At 41.4% G+C, this 17,038-nt stretch overlaps 2 protein-coding genes across 3 annotated transcripts in view; both read left to right on the forward strand.

Annotated features, from left to right (window-relative positions):
* Window positions 1-9,126, forward strand: part of aldh1l1 (aldehyde dehydrogenase 1 family, member L1) — a 26,949-nt gene extending 17,823 nt beyond the window's left edge. The window contains exons 8-23 of one of the 2 annotated variants that reach the window (XM_035661537.1): window positions 400-525; window positions 642-733; window positions 2,061-2,208; window positions 2,325-2,444; window positions 2,760-2,887; window positions 3,886-4,036; window positions 4,182-4,252; window positions 4,471-4,576; window positions 5,114-5,201; window positions 5,284-5,377; window positions 5,470-5,569; window positions 5,654-5,752; window positions 6,738-6,903; window positions 6,995-7,100; window positions 7,195-7,394; window positions 8,635-9,126. In XM_035661537.1, coding sequence (XP_035517430.1) covers window positions 400-525; window positions 642-733; window positions 2,061-2,208; window positions 2,325-2,444; window positions 2,760-2,887; window positions 3,886-4,036; window positions 4,182-4,252; window positions 4,471-4,576; window positions 5,114-5,201; window positions 5,284-5,377; window positions 5,470-5,569; window positions 5,654-5,752; window positions 6,738-6,903; window positions 6,995-7,100; window positions 7,195-7,394; window positions 8,635-8,690 — 1,851 coding nt within the window. In that variant the 3' untranslated portion in view covers window positions 8,691-9,126. Of the gene's footprint in view, window positions 1-399; window positions 526-641; window positions 734-2,060; window positions 2,209-2,324; window positions 2,445-2,759; window positions 2,888-3,885; window positions 4,037-4,181; window positions 4,253-4,470; window positions 4,577-5,113; window positions 5,202-5,283; window positions 5,378-5,469; window positions 5,570-5,653; window positions 5,753-6,737; window positions 6,906-6,994; window positions 7,101-7,194; window positions 7,395-8,634 lie in introns of those variants that run through there. The other variant, XR_004796728.1, reaches the window with a different exon arrangement.
* Window positions 9,127-10,686: 1,560 nt separating this feature from the next.
* On the forward strand, window positions 10,687-17,032 carry LOC118327732. Its single transcript, XM_035661162.1, has 3 exons — window positions 10,687-12,547; window positions 14,228-14,295; window positions 15,409-17,032. The coding sequence occupies exons 1-3, from the start codon at window positions 12,470-12,472 to the stop codon at window positions 16,739-16,741; spliced, it is 1,479 nt and encodes a 492-aa protein (XP_035517055.1). The 5' UTR covers window positions 10,687-12,469; the 3' UTR covers window positions 16,742-17,032.
* The last annotated feature ends 6 nt before the right edge of the window (window positions 17,033-17,038 follow it).

A 17,038-nucleotide genomic window follows, 5' to 3' on the forward strand; every position in this document is an offset into this window, starting at 1 on the left:
TGCTCATTATAAATCTGATTTTAAGGGGCGGGGCCTATGAGTCAAGATATGTGACATCTGAAATAATTTTGAAGTTAGATGAGAGCAGGCATACATTTTATTTACTTCTCCAAACAATGAAGGCCAGTAAAAGAAAAGATATGTGGCTTTAGGCAGTCCACAAACAAAAATGATAAAAATGAATGAATGAATAAAAATGGTAAACTGTGTGTGACAAACACAATCACAGGTCAGACGTTGTATTTTGTTGACTCCATTTGACACCTTTCTCCTGTAGACATACTTTATACACAGACTGAGTCACTGCTAATCCAATGTGTTTTAAAGCTCATTTAAGGTGGAATTGGTTTCACACTTTATTCAGTCATTATGACCATTCTGTGCTCTCTTTCTCTGCAGCTGCTGGTGAAGAATCTGCAGTTTGAGGATGGGAAGATGATCGCTGCAGCGCAGTACTTCAACTCAGGGAGCAGTGCTGCTGTGGAGCTCACCGAGGAGGAGAAAACCTTCGCTGAACAGATAAGGGTAGGGCCTCCTGTCCTACCAATTCTAGGGAAGTTGAACTGAGAGCTTGCTAGTGAAATGTGTATCCGTCCACAAAAAAATGTCCCATGCTGACTTTTGACAATGTTTCCTCACAGGCAGTGTGGCAGAGTATTCTGACTAATGTCACAGACATCGAAGACTCTACTGATTTCTTCAAGTCTGGTGCTGCTTCCATGGATGTGGTCAGGTAGTTCAAAACTGTTCACACATACATGTCCACATTAGGTCACCGTAATATAGTATTTCTCTGCACACTGTACAGTTATGACTGTTGTTATTAATAAAAACTAAACAATGACTATAGGTTGCCATGGCTTTCTTCTGCAATTCCGCTTGAATTCTTGTAAGCTATAATATTATCCAATAGTGTTTTCACAGAGCTCACCTGGTAGAGCTGGTGCCCCATGTACCAACGCTGAGTCCTTGCTGCGTGTCATCCCATCTCTCTCTCTTCCTTTCCTGTCTATCTCTCAAGCTATACTGTCTAATAAAGGGGAAAAAGCTCCCAAAATATCTGTATATAAAAAAACATGGACACCCAGCAGCATAATCCACTTCTCCATATCCAGTTTTAGCCATGCTAGCACCATGCAGGCTTGGGAAGTAACAGATTACATGTAATGTTACATAATCAGGACACAAAAAAGGTAATCCATTATAGTCAGAAAAAAACACAATTACAGTTATTCAGTGAAACCACATCTACAAGACAGACTGGCACATTGGGAACCATGAATGTCTGTACAAAATGTTCCACAGGACTTTTGTTCTTGATCAAATATCTCAACCATTTGATGGATTGCCATGAGATAGACCACAGACCCCCAATTTGAAAGGGTTTTGTCTTAATAGAAGTTTTAAAGAAAGTCTTCATAGTGAATCAATCAAACAAGGATCGCTGTAAATCAAGTCATATTGGCCAACCTTATTCCACCTGTTAAAAGTCAAAATATTCTATTCCTCTTTTTCAAGGACCTTTGTTGGTCCCTGGACCCCAGTTTGAAAACCAAGTAAAGAACCAAGAAAAGTAGTTTGTTACTTGTGTGTGTACGCAGACACAGAATATGTGCATCACAATACACACTCCTCCTGCCTGCTTCATGTTATTCCACTGTTTGACAGCTGATGGCGGTAATGCACCAAGAAGGCTGCTAGAATGTAAACAATGCAGGTTTCAAAATATTCTCAAGTTCAAGAACCCCTGTTGGTCCCTGGACCCCAGTTGGAAGACCACTTTCCTAGACAATTAATTGTAATAACTTTGATCTCTTGACTGAAATGTCTGTCCAATAATTTCATGTATGACAAAATAGCTGTGAACTGATGATAGTTGTGTTTATTGCCAATTAAAAACTGTTAACATCTTTTAAAAATGGGCAGTCTGTTTGAAAAACATTAGCCTAACTTTACCACTGGGAAGCAACAGAAACTTTTAACTAGTTTATTCAGGGTCATTATCCCAAGAAATCCCAATGAATGCATTTCTCTCTTCTCCGTCTGCCATACACTTCCAGGCTTGTGGAGGAGGTGAAGCTCCGGGCCAGTGGCTGCCAGCTGCAGAACGAGGATGTCTACATGAACACCACTTTCCAGGATTTCATCCAGATGTGCGTCAGGAAGCTCAGAGGGGAGGACGGCGAGGAGGAACTGGTCGTCGACTATGTGAGTGCAATTGGCTGTGTTTAAATTCCTAGAGAGCCGCTGTCGCTGGCTGGTATTTGTTGGTGAATGGCCCATTGAAGACAACATGTCGACTGTTGTCCTGTTTAATTTGACAGGTGGAGAAGAACATCAACAACATGACCATAAAGATGCCTCATCAGCTGTTCATTAATGGAGAGTTTGTTGATGCGGACGGAGGAAAGACCTACAAGACCATCAACCCCACTGACGGCAAGGTAAGGACCAAAAGACATTTTTTACTGCTGTAAAAGGAATTTTATAGTATGAGAGCACATTATCCCATGTACACTGTCTTTTATTAAATAGCATCTTTATATTTTCAAGGCCAGCAGATCTACAATAAAGTGATTTTTTTATGTCTGGCCTAAGGACAACCAGTGTTGGTGGCTGTGTCTGGTGATGGGTTGCTAGGAAGTCTCCATCCCCTACCTAACTGATCCCACAGGGGAATTCTCTAGCCTCTGGTTGGAGCACGGCTGTTCTCTCTGCAGGCTTTGTGATTTTACGTCCTGTGCCTGTCTGTCCTGTAGGCCATCTGTGACGTGTCTCTGGCCCAGATTAGTGATGTGGACAGGGCGGTGGCTGCTGCTAAGGAGGCCTTTGAAGAGGGCGAGTGGGGCAAGATGAACCCCAGAGACAGAGGCAGACTCATCTACAGGTCGGTGTCCTTTTTCGAAATTGCCATTTTGGCTAACTTCCTGTATGTTCTTTCAGCTAGCTGTCCACTCCCTCCTCCCCATGTCTCCACACTGAAATAGACCTTTTTCACAGCAGACGTTTTGACCTGAAATAGTTGGGTAATCGCAGGTATTACCAATTATACTAGTTGAGGTTCTGTTCCATTTAGTGTAGCAGAGTCTTTCCAGTGAGCCAACTTGCCTAATAGCAGCACCCTGACTGTTTGACCTTAGTGGATCAGAGCCTTAATTAATATAATTGGTAACACCTGTGTTTACTCTTCTTTACTATTACTTGCCAAAATGGCTGCTGTGAAAAAGGTCTATTCTGCTGTCTGTCTTCTAATGCGCAGAGCCTCTTGTCCTGATTGGATAAAGTGGAAATGGATTTTCTGAAGAAAGGAGGGACTGGAGACCCATGTTAAAGACTAAACACTGTGTATCAGGAATGGCTGTCAGAAAGTAGAGCAATTTAACACTTATTTTAACAAAAAAAAGGCCGCATGGAACAACTTTAACTGTGCAGCTTTAAAGTTGCAGTAGGTAACTTATAAAAAATTACTTTTCATATTTATATTCATATTTGTATTTGCTGAAACTTTTACTATATTCTGACAGTAATACATGAGACAGATCACCTGTGAAACAATCAGGTTCCTCTGGCTCCTCCTAGTGCTCCTTATGGTATTTGCAAGAATCCATGGGGCCTGAACGAAAACAACCAATCAGAGCCGAGAAAAATTGTTAAATCTCATTCTCAGGTTGTCAAATACTGACACTGGAAATGAGACTTTCTGTCTGTGTATATAATCTGAATGACATATGGCAGCCAATCAGAAATATGTATTTGCACAGCCATGTACATAAGGATTAACTAAAGGTAATCATAAAGGGGTCTTTGACCTTTGAATAATCTGCTCTGGTAGTATTACTGAAGCAAAGTCAGTGACCCTGTGTGTTTGTGTGTCCCCACCCACAGGCTGGCTGACCTGATGGAGGAACACCAGGAGGAGCTGGCCACCATCGAATCCATCGACTCCGGAGCGGTTTACACTCTGGCCCTAAAGACTCATGTGGGCATGTCCATCCAAACCTTCCGCTACTTTGCCGGCTGGTGTGACAAGATCCAAGTGAGACAGCTGCTAGAACTAAAATGAAAAACTGAAACTATATAAAACTATGATCAATGTTACCACCAAGTGGTAGTAGCACATAGATGATCAGCCACAGAATATGGAAAAATATGTGGAAATGAATAATGTCCTCTGTTCACAGGGCAGCACCATCCCCATCAACCAGGCCAGGCCCAATCGTAACCTCACCTTCACAAAGAAGGAACCAATAGGGTGAGAGATGGATGAGTGGATTTATATGTCTGTATGATTAAACACACACACACATATGTTGAGCAGATTATGTCGCATATGTTCAGTAAATCAGTAGATTAACTAAGATTAATATATCACTCACTTTTTTCCAGTACTGCATGAATAAATAAATGACAGTTACAAACAGGCACTCGTGTCATTAGCATGCCAGAAATCCTGCCTTTCTCTCTGCTCAGGGTGTGTGCCATCGTCATTCCCTGGAACTACCCTCTGATGATGCTGGCCTGGAAGACAGCAGCCTGCCTGGCAGCTGGAAACACAGTAGTCCTCAAACCTGCTCAGGTCAGCCTCCACCAGTCAGGCTTTATGTAGAGCTTTGATCGGGCCCCAAATATCAGGCCCAACCTGAACCAGGCCTGGAAAAAAATCTATGCGACTCGCGGCCGGAGCTTGAGCTAAACCTAAACCTAAACCTTCTGCTTAAATTAAATAAATAATTTAAATAGTTTATGAAGAGCTAAAGTAAACTACATTTTAATTATTATCAAAACTAGTAACAAATTGCATTCTTTGCCTCAATCCTGCCTAGCAAATTCAGTTTTTGGACCTCAGTATTTCTAAAACCGTGCGTACAATACTGATACAGGATTGAGGTACTCAAACTTAAAAAGGATTAAAAAAAACGAACTAGGGTTAGGGTTGTGTTGTGTTTATGGTTAGGGTTGTGCTGATTTAGGGGACTGGCACACTGTACAAACGAACATCTATACAAAATGTCATGGCAGTCCATCCAATAGTTGAGATATTACAGTCTGGACCAGCACTGCCATTCCCAGAACCCTGCTGCTAGTGAGGCTAAAAACAGGTCTGTGTCTCCAGGTGACTCCACTGACAGCACTGAAGTTCGCCGAGTTGGCAGCAAGGGCAGGACTGCCCAAAGGAGTGGTTAATATTCTGCCTGGATCAGGTAGGAACACACACATTCAGCCACCGGCTTCCTTGTCATGCATTATACGTGAGTCATCATTAAACTTGTCCCTCTCCTCCAGGGGCTCTGGTGGGTCAGCGTCTGTCTGATCATCCTGACGTCCGTAAGCTGGGCTTTACAGGTTCCACTGAAATTGGTAAACACATCATGAAGAGGTGAGAGGTAAACCACATCCACAAAACTCTTATCTAATCTAAATGTGACGTTCCTGCTCATGTTTGTGTGCCTGTGTCTCCTCCGTCTGAAGCTGTGCAGTCAGCAACGTGAAGAAAGTTTCTCTGGAGCTCGGAGGAAAATCCCCTCTCATTATCTTCGGTGACTGTGACATGGACAAGGCTGTGCGCATGGTGTGTTCACTCACAGAAGCAACGTTTTGGTGATTTTGGTGCACGTTTAAATCATTAAACCACAGTGTTCTCTGTGTATTTCAGGGCATGAGCTCAGTGTTCTTCAACAAGGGAGAGAACTGCATCGCAGCTGGCAGACTGTTTGTGGAAGACACCATTCATGACCAATTTGTGAAAAGAGTGGTATGTGTCTTTTCTTAATTTCACACAGCTCATGTTTCTCTTTCTATCACACCTCTGAACAGCAAAAAACTCCATCGAGGTATTTTATTTTTTTCTGATCTGGATCTCAGTGCATGTGTGCTCGTGGATTTGAACACTGAATTTGCCACCAGAAGGTTTATTTTGTTACCTTTATACTGGGTTGAAGATGTATGTATGTACATTTACAATGAATATAAATAAATAAGGCTTCATATTTCATATCTACATACATTTTTCATATAAACCTTCATTTACAATGTGTTATTACTACTGTCAGTCATTCATCTGTTATAAATGCTTATATCTGCTTACAACTAAATTACAGTGGGTTTTATAAATTTTAAGTTTATGAAATGACATCGCCCACCTCAGCCTGTATTGAAATAAAGTGTTACCTGATAAAAAGCTGTCATTTTGCATCCCGTGCTAGCCACCCAGCAGCTCATATTATGAAGCTGTACTGTAAATAAAATAAATTCTACTTGATTTGAACTGTTACTTAAATTAATGTTACGGTTAAAGAAAAACTGTAGTCTATTTTCCGGAACTGGAACTCCAGAACTGAGGCTGCAGCAGAAAAATCAGCTGCCGAGCGCGCAATGAAACCAAGCAAATGTGGAGTGTCCCACAAATGCTGACCACCATTGTGAGCAAGTGCTGTCCTGTATTGTCGAGTAAAACTCTTGGTAAATAATTTCTGAAAAAGAGTGGGACCCCTGATGGCTAGCTTCAGTGAGCCAGCAGTACTGTAGTTTGGAGGACAGGAGGACATCAAACAGAAAGCCAAACAGATTAGATTTAAATTTAGAAATATGCTTCTATTCAGTAGAGATTTTTGAACACAACATTTTTTTTGATGGTTTAGAGTCGTAGATGACCTGTACTCCATTAGGACAGAAAAAGATTAAGTCAAGCAAGTATCTCTGATTTTGTGGTTGTCTCATTCCGATGTCTTTTCTCCCAGGTTGAGGAGATCAAGAAAATGAAGATCGGTGACCCGCTGGACCGCTCCACAGACCACGGCCCTCAGAACCACAAAGCCCACCTGGACAAACTGGTGGAGTACTGTCAGACCGGCGTCAAGGAGGGAGCCACTCTGGTCTGTGGGAGCAAACAGGTGCAGCGACCAGGTGGGCCAACGTTATCTGCACTGACAGTCTCAGATATCAACTTGTGATGTGACAGATGATGCAGTTTGACTTGTTATTTGTCTGCCTCCAGGTTTTTTCTTTGAACCCACGTTGTTCACTGACGTACAAGACCACATGTACATCGCTAAAGAGGAGTCCTTCGGCCCCGTCATGATCATTTCCAAGTTCAAGAGCGGGTAAGGCTAACTCATGATTACGTCACACCTCGTAATGACTCACACACCCTTTTTGCCACGTTGACCACAGCTCCTTTCTGTCTCTGTGCCTCAGTGAGGTGGACGATGTCCTGAGGAGGGCCAACGCCACAGAGTACGGCCTGGCATCAGGTGTTTTCACGCGGGACATCAGCAAAGCTCTGTACGTCAGTGAAAGACTCAACGCCGGCACAGTTTTTGTCAACACCTACAATAAGACTGACGTGGCCTCGCCTTTCGGAGGCTTCAAACAGTCCGGCTTTGGCAAAGACCTGGGTGAGAAAAACTTTTATTCATATATTTTAATTAGCATTGCAGTTAGATTAAAGGGCATACAGAGACATTAACCACGGCTGCAGTAACACTCAGAACAGGTAAACATTTTGGGAAAGACACTTCTTCTCGCATGAGTTGAATACCACTCTAATGTCTAATGTTAAATATGTAAAGGTCTGCCTGCCAGCACCTCTAACGCCTCACTAATTAACATGTTATATCTTGTTTATTTCATCGGGACAAAAACAGAAATGTAAAAACAAGTTGAAACTTTCAGAAATCTTCTCATCACAGAAAGAAAGCAAATGTTTTCCTTCCTTAAAAAAAATATTGGACAGAAAACGTCCTTTATGTGCAGTAGGCCTATGTCTTGAGAAAGATTGTTGATTTAGTTTTCTATTGTAGGTTACTACTACTACTATTACCATCAACATGTGATAGATTGACGTCCCGTCTCCACTTCCTTCCTTTCAAAGTCATACATCTGGCCGACTCAATCGCAAGCAGTGCTCAGCTGTGATTTGTGATCAGAATGATAACAGTGGAACATACATCAGCTGATAAGATCAACCTAAAATGACAGAAACCATCTCTAGTGTGTTTGACGTTTACATTGAGTTTTATTTGAACATGGAGGCAGCAAGCTATATGACCTATGCTGCAGCCAGCCACCAGGGGGCGATCGAGATGTTTTGGCTTCACTTTCAGAGGGCTGTCATATGGTCTATGGTTATACGTCTATGGTTATTACTCCTCTCAGCTCCTGAATGCACGTTTTTACTAGTTGGAACTGTAATGCTTGTTGATTCTACTTATTTGTTCGTTATATGAAAATAAAATAAAACCAACAAAGCACCTGAGTGCACGTATTTGTGCAAGATCTCCTTACTAATCAAGTGTCCTGGAGAAAGGTCTGGCTGAACACTGGTATGGGGGGGGAAATGCTCAAAAATATAATATAATCCTGCCCATGACATTTTTTCCCCTTGTTTGATATCAATGTAAACTAACCATTCATGTTAATTAATCTACACTGTCCCTGTTAAAAAAAAAAAAATACAATAAACAATAATAAAAAATGTTATTTGTCTGCAAATGTGTGCAAACAGTTGATAATACTGAGTTTGAGAACCCGGCTTTAAACATATTACAATTGCCTCGGGTGGTGCTGAGCCCAGGATGCAGCGACAGCGTTCATTAATATCCACACTCACTGTCAGTGTCTCTGTCACTCCCACAGGACAAGACGCTCTCAACGAATACCTGAAGACAAAGGCGGTTACCATCGAGTATTAAGTCAAATCCCAGGAGGAAGAAGCAGCGAGGCATCAGCTCCCTGTGTGTGGACACTGACAGAGGAGGGACACACAGAGGGATGTGCAGGGTCATGTGGATGGTGGAGTGATGTCATCTGTAGTCATAAGAGTTGTTCTCTCATTAGCGACTAATGGCTATAATACTGTATGTGCCTTAACATGTTAATTGACAATAACGTGAATGTTCAGTCCTCTTAATAACACGCCTCTGAGCCATGTTGGAAGAAATATTGTCCTAAACTATGCAAATGAAGTAGCACCAGTGACTTCTGAGACTGTTTTGTAATCAATGTGATGAAGTTACAAAATCTGAATACTGTTAAGAGATGCATTAATTTCTAATATGGCTTACATTAGGTCAGAAAAGCTTTGAGAAATGTAACATTTCTAATCAATGAAAACTGCTGAGCACCCCACTTGAGTATGTCCATTTTATGCTACTTTTTTACCGTACTTCCACTAATTCATCATAGAACAGGCCTAAAGAAGAATCTTTGTTTGATATTTTTTCCCTAAAATTTGTATTAACTTTATTTAACTCATTCTTTATTCTGTTGTCGGGCTCTATGACGTAGGGTTTGCTTAGAGTTGGTCTAAACTGGCTAATAGTTTTAATTTCATACTTACATGGTTATCCCAAAACATTCATAAATAATCAAAAAAGAAATATCAGAAAGACGTTTGGTAATCACAATTCACTCTTCGTACCGAAATTAATTAAACTAGCGCCACACGACATATTAAACACAAACATTTACATAACCACGATAATACTATTAAAACGCAACACAGAGGGCAAACAATTACACAATTTGTACAATCTAACTTATAAGACGAACAAAAAAAGGAACGTGTGTGTCGTCTTAGTGTACGTGTGTGTGTGTCTTTGTGTCGTGACTGTGTTCTAAATTGGGTCTATATATAACTTGGCTCTTAATGTCATCCTTGTCCTGAGAGACCATCAAGAGCAAATTCTAGAGACGCGCGAGGTGTTTTTTGTTTAATCCCTCTCAACGTGCCTCTGTACTTATAGACCAATATTGTTTATAATTTTTTAGCATTTTTTCAACACACTTGTGCCGTATAACAAGGACGTTTCAGTGTATCGCAAAACGGCGACATGTCTGTGTGAAGTCATAACATTAAACACTAACCATCACCTTAGCACTGTCTCAAGGACTACCAGTTACTACGCTAACCTTCAAGTTAATCAAATCACTTATATCCAATTACCACGGATAACCTGATAAAACACATCAGCAATCATTAACAATAATTAAACAGTCCTTGTTTTTAGCCGTTACAACTTTCTGTTAAGTTGTCTGGTCTATGCCCCAGTACGTTACCGGACAGTTCTCCAAAAGAAGATGAGGAAACGAGTTCGCCGGGTGAGACTTGGTGGGTCAGCCTGGTGAAGCCCCAGGCTGGCAATCAGAATTCATGTTTTCTGCAATCATAAAAAAAAAAAAAAAAAAAACTCCAAACTGTCTCTGCTGCTGCGGATGTTCCACTTGGTGCCAGTATCGCCAGGGGAAAAAAGCAGGCTTTTTGTGCCGGTGCCATTAATCCTGGTTCATGGCGTCGTCGGGTGAGGTCAGGCCGCACCGAGGTTTCCAGTAACTATCATCCGGGGGGTGGGGTGTCGTGAGCAGGAGTGCAAGGTAGTCGGGATGAGGAGAGAGAGGAGCGAAACGATCATCTCTCTGCTTAACTAGGCCGTTTTGGATGGGACAGAGTCTTTGGGTCCAAAGGAAAACTGACAATGACAGCTCCCGGTGTTTTGGGCGTTATTATGGTCCTTTAAACCCACACCTTTTGGTCGCATTTTTGACATCCTACAGGGGAGCGGGTCTGCTTATCTGGCGGGCGTGTTTCCTTTTGGTTTCCAACCACTACTAGAAAGCGCTTTTATTGACTTACATACAGGCCTCAGGAGAGCTTCCTTTTGGGTTTTGAGTACACTGTCAGATTTCCAACAGCGCTCCCTTTCAGTTAAACACTTCAAATGAGCAAGTACATATTTAAAGGTATCCTTGGATCCCAACACTGTGTAAAAGCACATTCACAAACACACACATATGCATAGTCTGCCTGTGAGCCTTTCCACCAGATCGCTGCCATTTGCATGTTGTAACCCATTAAAATTAAACTTCATTCACTTCTTTTTTTTCTATCACTCTATCTAATAACACACATGTTTAACTATACAAAATGTGTAATGGTCAATCTTAGGCCATTTTATTTATATTTTACATGGTAAGATTTTTTCATTTTTGGTAACAGGAGTGAGTTTCAAGCATCTTGAGCTGAGCACCTTCAGGTGGTTTACCAAACCTTTTTTAAATATAATAACATCTAAGATATAATTTAGGTCACAGGACTGAACGTTGAGGTTTACCTTCCTGGTTATACTTTAAATATGATCAAAAATAAGGAAATAGAGTGAGAGGTGTTACTTTTGGTCTTCCGTTGCCTTTAGAAGACTCAAATGATGCTTGTGACTTGTGAAATGTACCACATTTTTAGAGGGAGGGAATATGTCAGGGCAACAGGACTGAGGGAAAACCTGGGGACACAACTAAAATGTGAAGTTTAACATATTATATACATATAAAAATACTCACAATAATACAAAAAAAAATTCTGAAGGATTCTAATCATTATATTTCATGGTAAAGTGAGAGTGGGCTGAAATCCTTTTTGTAGTAGTAGTTTTTATTAAGGTTTTACATAATATATCTTTAAATTGCAATTAGAACAAAGTGCAGGACGCTTCATAATATGTATAGTTTTTATACATAATTATTCATGTAATATCCTAGGGATGGGAAAGGCACCGATTTGGGAGAATTGACCCCCTGTATTTCCACACATTTTTATGGAAGCCCATTTCTGCCAACGTGACAGGAAACGAATCTGTAAATCATTATAATGAGAAACTTTCTTAAAATACTGATATATCTTATAATACTGACTTTGTGATACTAAATCCTTATTTTGAGATGCTAAAAATAATTACTTAGGTTAAAGGTTTCTCATTATTTTGAGATACTAGGTAAAAGTACTGAGAAGGTTTCTCCTTATAATGATTTACATACTCTTTTTTTCTTCTTTTTTCGGTCATATTGGCGGAAATGAGCTTCCATACATTCGTGTAAACTTCCCCCAGGCTCGCCCACACCCCCCTTCCAGGTAGAGCATCATACTGTAACACAGCTCTACACTGCGCTCTGCTGGACGACGACCAATCATCACACACACACACACACACACACACACGTATTTTTATCCTGCAGAAGAGGGGCGCATTTCGAGCATTTCGCCCCCCCACTCATTATGATCACACCGCCGTGTTTCGCGTGAACAGCCCACTCGGCCTTTTCATTGGTGCCTTGTGTGCGCTGGGATGGGCACAATCCTGCAGGAGCGAGTGCCACAACAATGCCTGGAGAGGGTCTCCATCAGGGAGAGGGACTGGAAGAAGAAGGCATCGTGGAGCAACAACAGGCCTAATGTGGGCAGGTAGCGTGGGATCATATGTTATTCAGACCGAGGCTCTCTCTGCTGCGTTATTATCCGCACTTTGATCTCCAAACGCATCTCTGCTCCGTGTGTGGAATTACAGCAACATGTCGGCACTGCAAATCCCGCGATATATTCCAGTTTCTGTATCTCATTTGTGTTTTCTTATGCAGTGGTATCTGGGTCATTGCTTGCATTTAATATTTCATCTTTTTCTTTTTTTTTTCAAGCAACAAAATGGGCAGGCGGCAGTCACAAAGGAAGTCCCTGCAGCCACAGTGCACGATCCCGAGTCAGGAGAAAAATAATGAGAAGGTAAGAGTGGAGCAGAACTGACACCAGCAGTCCATAAATCCATTAGCCTGTCACAGGAAATGAAGTGGCGACCTATATGATTACTGTAAAACTTCTAATAATTTATTTGTTTATTTGGTTAAATCACTGAACTCACCCTGCCTTTATTGAGGACAGGCCTCTATTTGGGACAGGTGTTTAATTCCTTTAGCACAAAACTAAACTGAACTAACTCCTGCTTCTCTTGAGGTTTGTTCAGCAAATTTGACAACTAACATGATGATTATGATGCTTCAGAGGTTTTTTTTCTGTCTCTCTTGTTTACCATGATACCAGTAATTCAGAATGAATTAACGTTATGTTAACGTTACTATGTTGATAGTTTTCATAAAATATAGTGAAAGATTGAATTGTGGAGAATCTAACTGATCTGCATGATGTGCAGCATGTACATATTGACAGAAGTTTAAACATTTATATTTGTGTAGGAGATCAAAACGACTTAAAACTCGCTCAAGCGGGCGACCTGGTGGGTTTTAAGAGGTTTTATACATTGAGATAATTTCTATAAATCCAGACCAGGCCTCTATTTAAGACCTGCGTTTATTTGTCAAAACGTGTAGCCACACCAGGCTTTTAAAGGAGACCTGCGTCTATTAGGGACCCTGCTTTTATTGGAAGTTTTACAGTATTCATCTTTCTCAAATGTGTGCTTCTGCTCCATACCACATACATCCCAACTTCGATCTAAAGTGGGCCAGACTAGTAAAACCTATGTATGATAACAACATAAAAATAAAAACACCTCCAAATTGTTCCCTTTCTTTTCGTGTAAAGAAGTGCAATGGATCATAAACAAGTCATGAACCATCTATTTACAAAAAAGACAAGGAGATGTCTGAAAGCTAAGGTAATTAAAAAAATATATAACATTCTGACAGTAGAGCATCTCATTCCCATTTGGGAACCTCAACAGACCCTCTAGCGGTGGTCTAGCTATGGGAGCATTTTTCACAATTTTCGAAAGATTCAAAGACCAAATGATTTAAGGTTTGTTTGATTTAGTGGCATCTTGCAGTGTGCATTTACTCTACACTGCACGGCCGTCCACCAGATAAGTTTATTTAACTCCAAATTTTTTTGAGTCTTGATTAATCCACTTTTACTTGTAATTTTAAGTGGCACTAACTAGGTTTTGTAAGTTACAGAAACATTCCTAATAAGTAACCTTTTAGGTATTTTGTTTTTATAGGACAAATAGAAATCATTATCAGTTAAAATTATTAAAGCTACATGATCAAGACTAATATTTTTAACTTAAATTTAGTTAGTTTTACTTTAATATGAATTTATCTGGTTTTACAGCGTGTAGGAGAAAACACGGTGGCTGCAAAACTCTGTAAAACTGTAGAAACATAGTGGTTCAACATAATAGACTCCGTAGATATAAACAGCTCATTCTAAGGTAACGAAAAAGCAGTTCTTATTTTCAGTTGATTATACACTAATGAAAACATACGTATGAATATTATTTCTTCTACCATTTCTGCCAATAGATCCTCTTAGATGTTACACACTGGAGCTTTAATCGATTAATAATGAAAAAGGTGCAGCATCAGTATTTAGTGATGATGTGTGTGGATGTATTAGTGATCAGTAGAATGTGTGTGCAGGCCTAACAGTGACTCTCTGTGATCACAGAAGCTGCAGCAGAGAAGAAAGCACAAGTCTAACACACCCTCAACCAAACGCAATACGTCTCAACACAGGTGAGGCTGCAGTTTGTGCCAGTTTCATGCTTTGTTATTTTGTTATTCATTTATGAATCCAGCACAAAACAAATCATGGCTACAGTCAGTCCCTTCAGCTGCCTGAGGGGCTAAGGTTTGCTGAATCAGTGACATCTTTTAAATCACCTCTTAAAACATCCTTTTAAAACATCTTTTTATTTATTCTAACACACGTTTCATTTTCCATCATCTTTAATCTATTATATTGGTGTATTGTATTGCTATTGTTGGTTTTACCATATATTGGTAATTATTGATGGGTATGTTGTGCTTTTAATTTTGTATCTTTTTATTGTATCATCTGCCCCAGTGCGGTTGGTTTTGCAATATGTTTTATCTGCTTTATTGTTGCTACTGATTTTTACTTTTAATTCTAACACACTTCGATTTTATTTCTTTGATTTTTTTCCTAGAATGTTTTTAATGCTGGTTCAGGCCATGTAAGGCACATTGTAGCTTTGTTGCTGTACAAATAAAGTTTATTATTATTATATTATGCTCAATTCAAAAATAGGAAATGAACAGACCAAAATAGATTTTTTATATTTAATATGTCTGATTGGTAAAGCCAGGAAGTTCCTGACCTCTTGCACTTGATAAACTTGCAGTACATGCACTTGGGCAACGGCGGTGCCTGATTTAATATGATGAATATAAACTTAAACGTTTGTTTTTCAACGTTTTTTGGAAAATATACTTACTGTTTATTGTTTATCTGTTCACACAATTGAAGACTTTTAACACGACATGTTCCAAAATACTTGTTGAAAAAAAGAGCCTTATATTGACATTTAGACTTATATTCATTCAGTCAGGTAGTGCCATCGCCCATGTGTATTTGCTGCAATGGTAGGCTATCAACTGCAACTTATAAAGAGATTAGTAGCCTAACTTCCTTCCTTCACACCAATCACACACATTAAATATCAAAATCATTTATTATTATTATATATTGTTATTAGTTTTTTATGTTGGATTCATAAATGAATAACTAAATCATTTCCAATTTCGGATTCTATGTTAGATAAATAAGAATGAGTGATAGAGGGATTTGCCTGGATTCTAAGCCAGCATCGTTTACTTCCCCTCTAGTGCTCAGGGAACCTCAGAGTCTAAGTCCCCTGCAGAGGACAGGATGGAGCCGAAGGTGCGGCCTGCTGCTCAACACTGCAGCTGCAGAGAACACGAACACACAGGTGTCAGAGGGAGCAGACACACACCAGCCTTCCCCTGCCACCGCCTGACTGATTCAAGTCCTGATCTGCTGGAGAGACTGTCACCGAACCCTGAGGCAGGAAGTCTGAGCGGCCATGGAGAAGGTGACAGCGACAGCGACTTGTCTGAGTCAGAGAGACTTCCTGTGTGGCCCTCTGGTCGGGTTCCTCCGCAGCTCGAGCTGAGGCCTGAGGTCATCGAGGCTGAAGACTGCTCCCCTTGCGGTCTAGGGCCCAGAGGACGCCATGGTGGCTTTGACTTCCCAGACTTCCTCCCTCCACCTTTTAACTCCTGGAACCTCAGTCAGCTGGCGGTCTTCTACAACATGGAGGGCCGGGGGGCACCTCGACCGAGGCCTGTGGGCCCTTTGGAAAGGTACCTGGACAGGCTGCTGCAGCTGGAGTGGCACCAGATTCAGACCTCCCAGGAGGAGAGTGGGAAGTCTGCGGTGTCGGATGTCATATCCAGCTGCCACAGGTCCCCTGCCGCTGCCTCGTCGCGCCTCAGCTCTCCAAAGTGCATCCTCCAGTGTCAGCGTGCCTTCCCCCTCACCTTCCTCTCCTCTCTGGCCAGCCACTCTTCCCTGCTTTCCGGCTGTGCCTGCACCCTCTGCCGTATCCGCTACTCCACCTGTAACACGTCATGCTGCCGCTCTGGCCTCAGCCACAGCCGTCAGTCTAGACTGAGCCCCATGCTGGAGCGCAGGGGTCCAGCGTCGCTTCCTAAAAGGAGCTACAGCGAGAGCCGGGCGCACCCCTCTGACAAGAGCTCTGCATCCCAGGCTCAGAGGTTCAGCAGCCCTGTGAGGACCAACAACCACCTGAGGAGGATGCAAGCCTCGGGCAACATCCGCAACCCCGTTGAAGGTGCTAATGCGAAACCTCATTCTACTGCCAGAGACTCTAGTGCCGGGGCTGTGAGGGAGCGCTCGGGACTGTTGGGGGATGTGTTGGACTACAGGACAGCTGGGTTTAGGAGGAGGAGCGGCTCAGAGCAGAGGAGAGGCGGGGTAGAGAGAGGCGCATCCGAGAAAAGACGGAGCGGTTCTGAGTGTAGGAGAGGAGGAGCTGAGCGGAGGAGAGCAGCTGAGCTCAAGGAACAGGAAATAAAACCAGATGCCGTCACTGCAATAATGGACAATTTGCCTGGTTCCAAAAAATCTCCTATAAACAGACCAAACAGACCCAAACAGGTTGAATTTGTTACATAACAACAGCGTGAGTACTTTAAGTTTAATCTCAGGATTCCTACACATTATACCTTTCAACATTCCAGACTTTTCCAGACTAAAATTTTGGACAAAACCACATTAGACATCTGATTACAAATAGCTAGATGTTTATTATGTAAATAATTGATTTTAAAATCCAACTGTTAACATGTATGCTTCATGCTATTACAGCATCTGTGCCCATGCAAAAGGTTTCCTTACACAAAAAAACATAGTTTACTTTAAACTACATTACTGCAGAACTCATGAACGTTCACACAAGCTTAATATCTGTCT

Source organism: Morone saxatilis, unplaced genomic scaffold (assembly GCF_004916995.1).
Source record: "Morone saxatilis isolate NCDOM2014 unplaced genomic scaffold, NCSU_SB_2.0 Contig18, whole genome shotgun sequence".
NCBI lineage: Eukaryota > Metazoa > Chordata > Actinopteri > Moronidae > Morone > Morone saxatilis.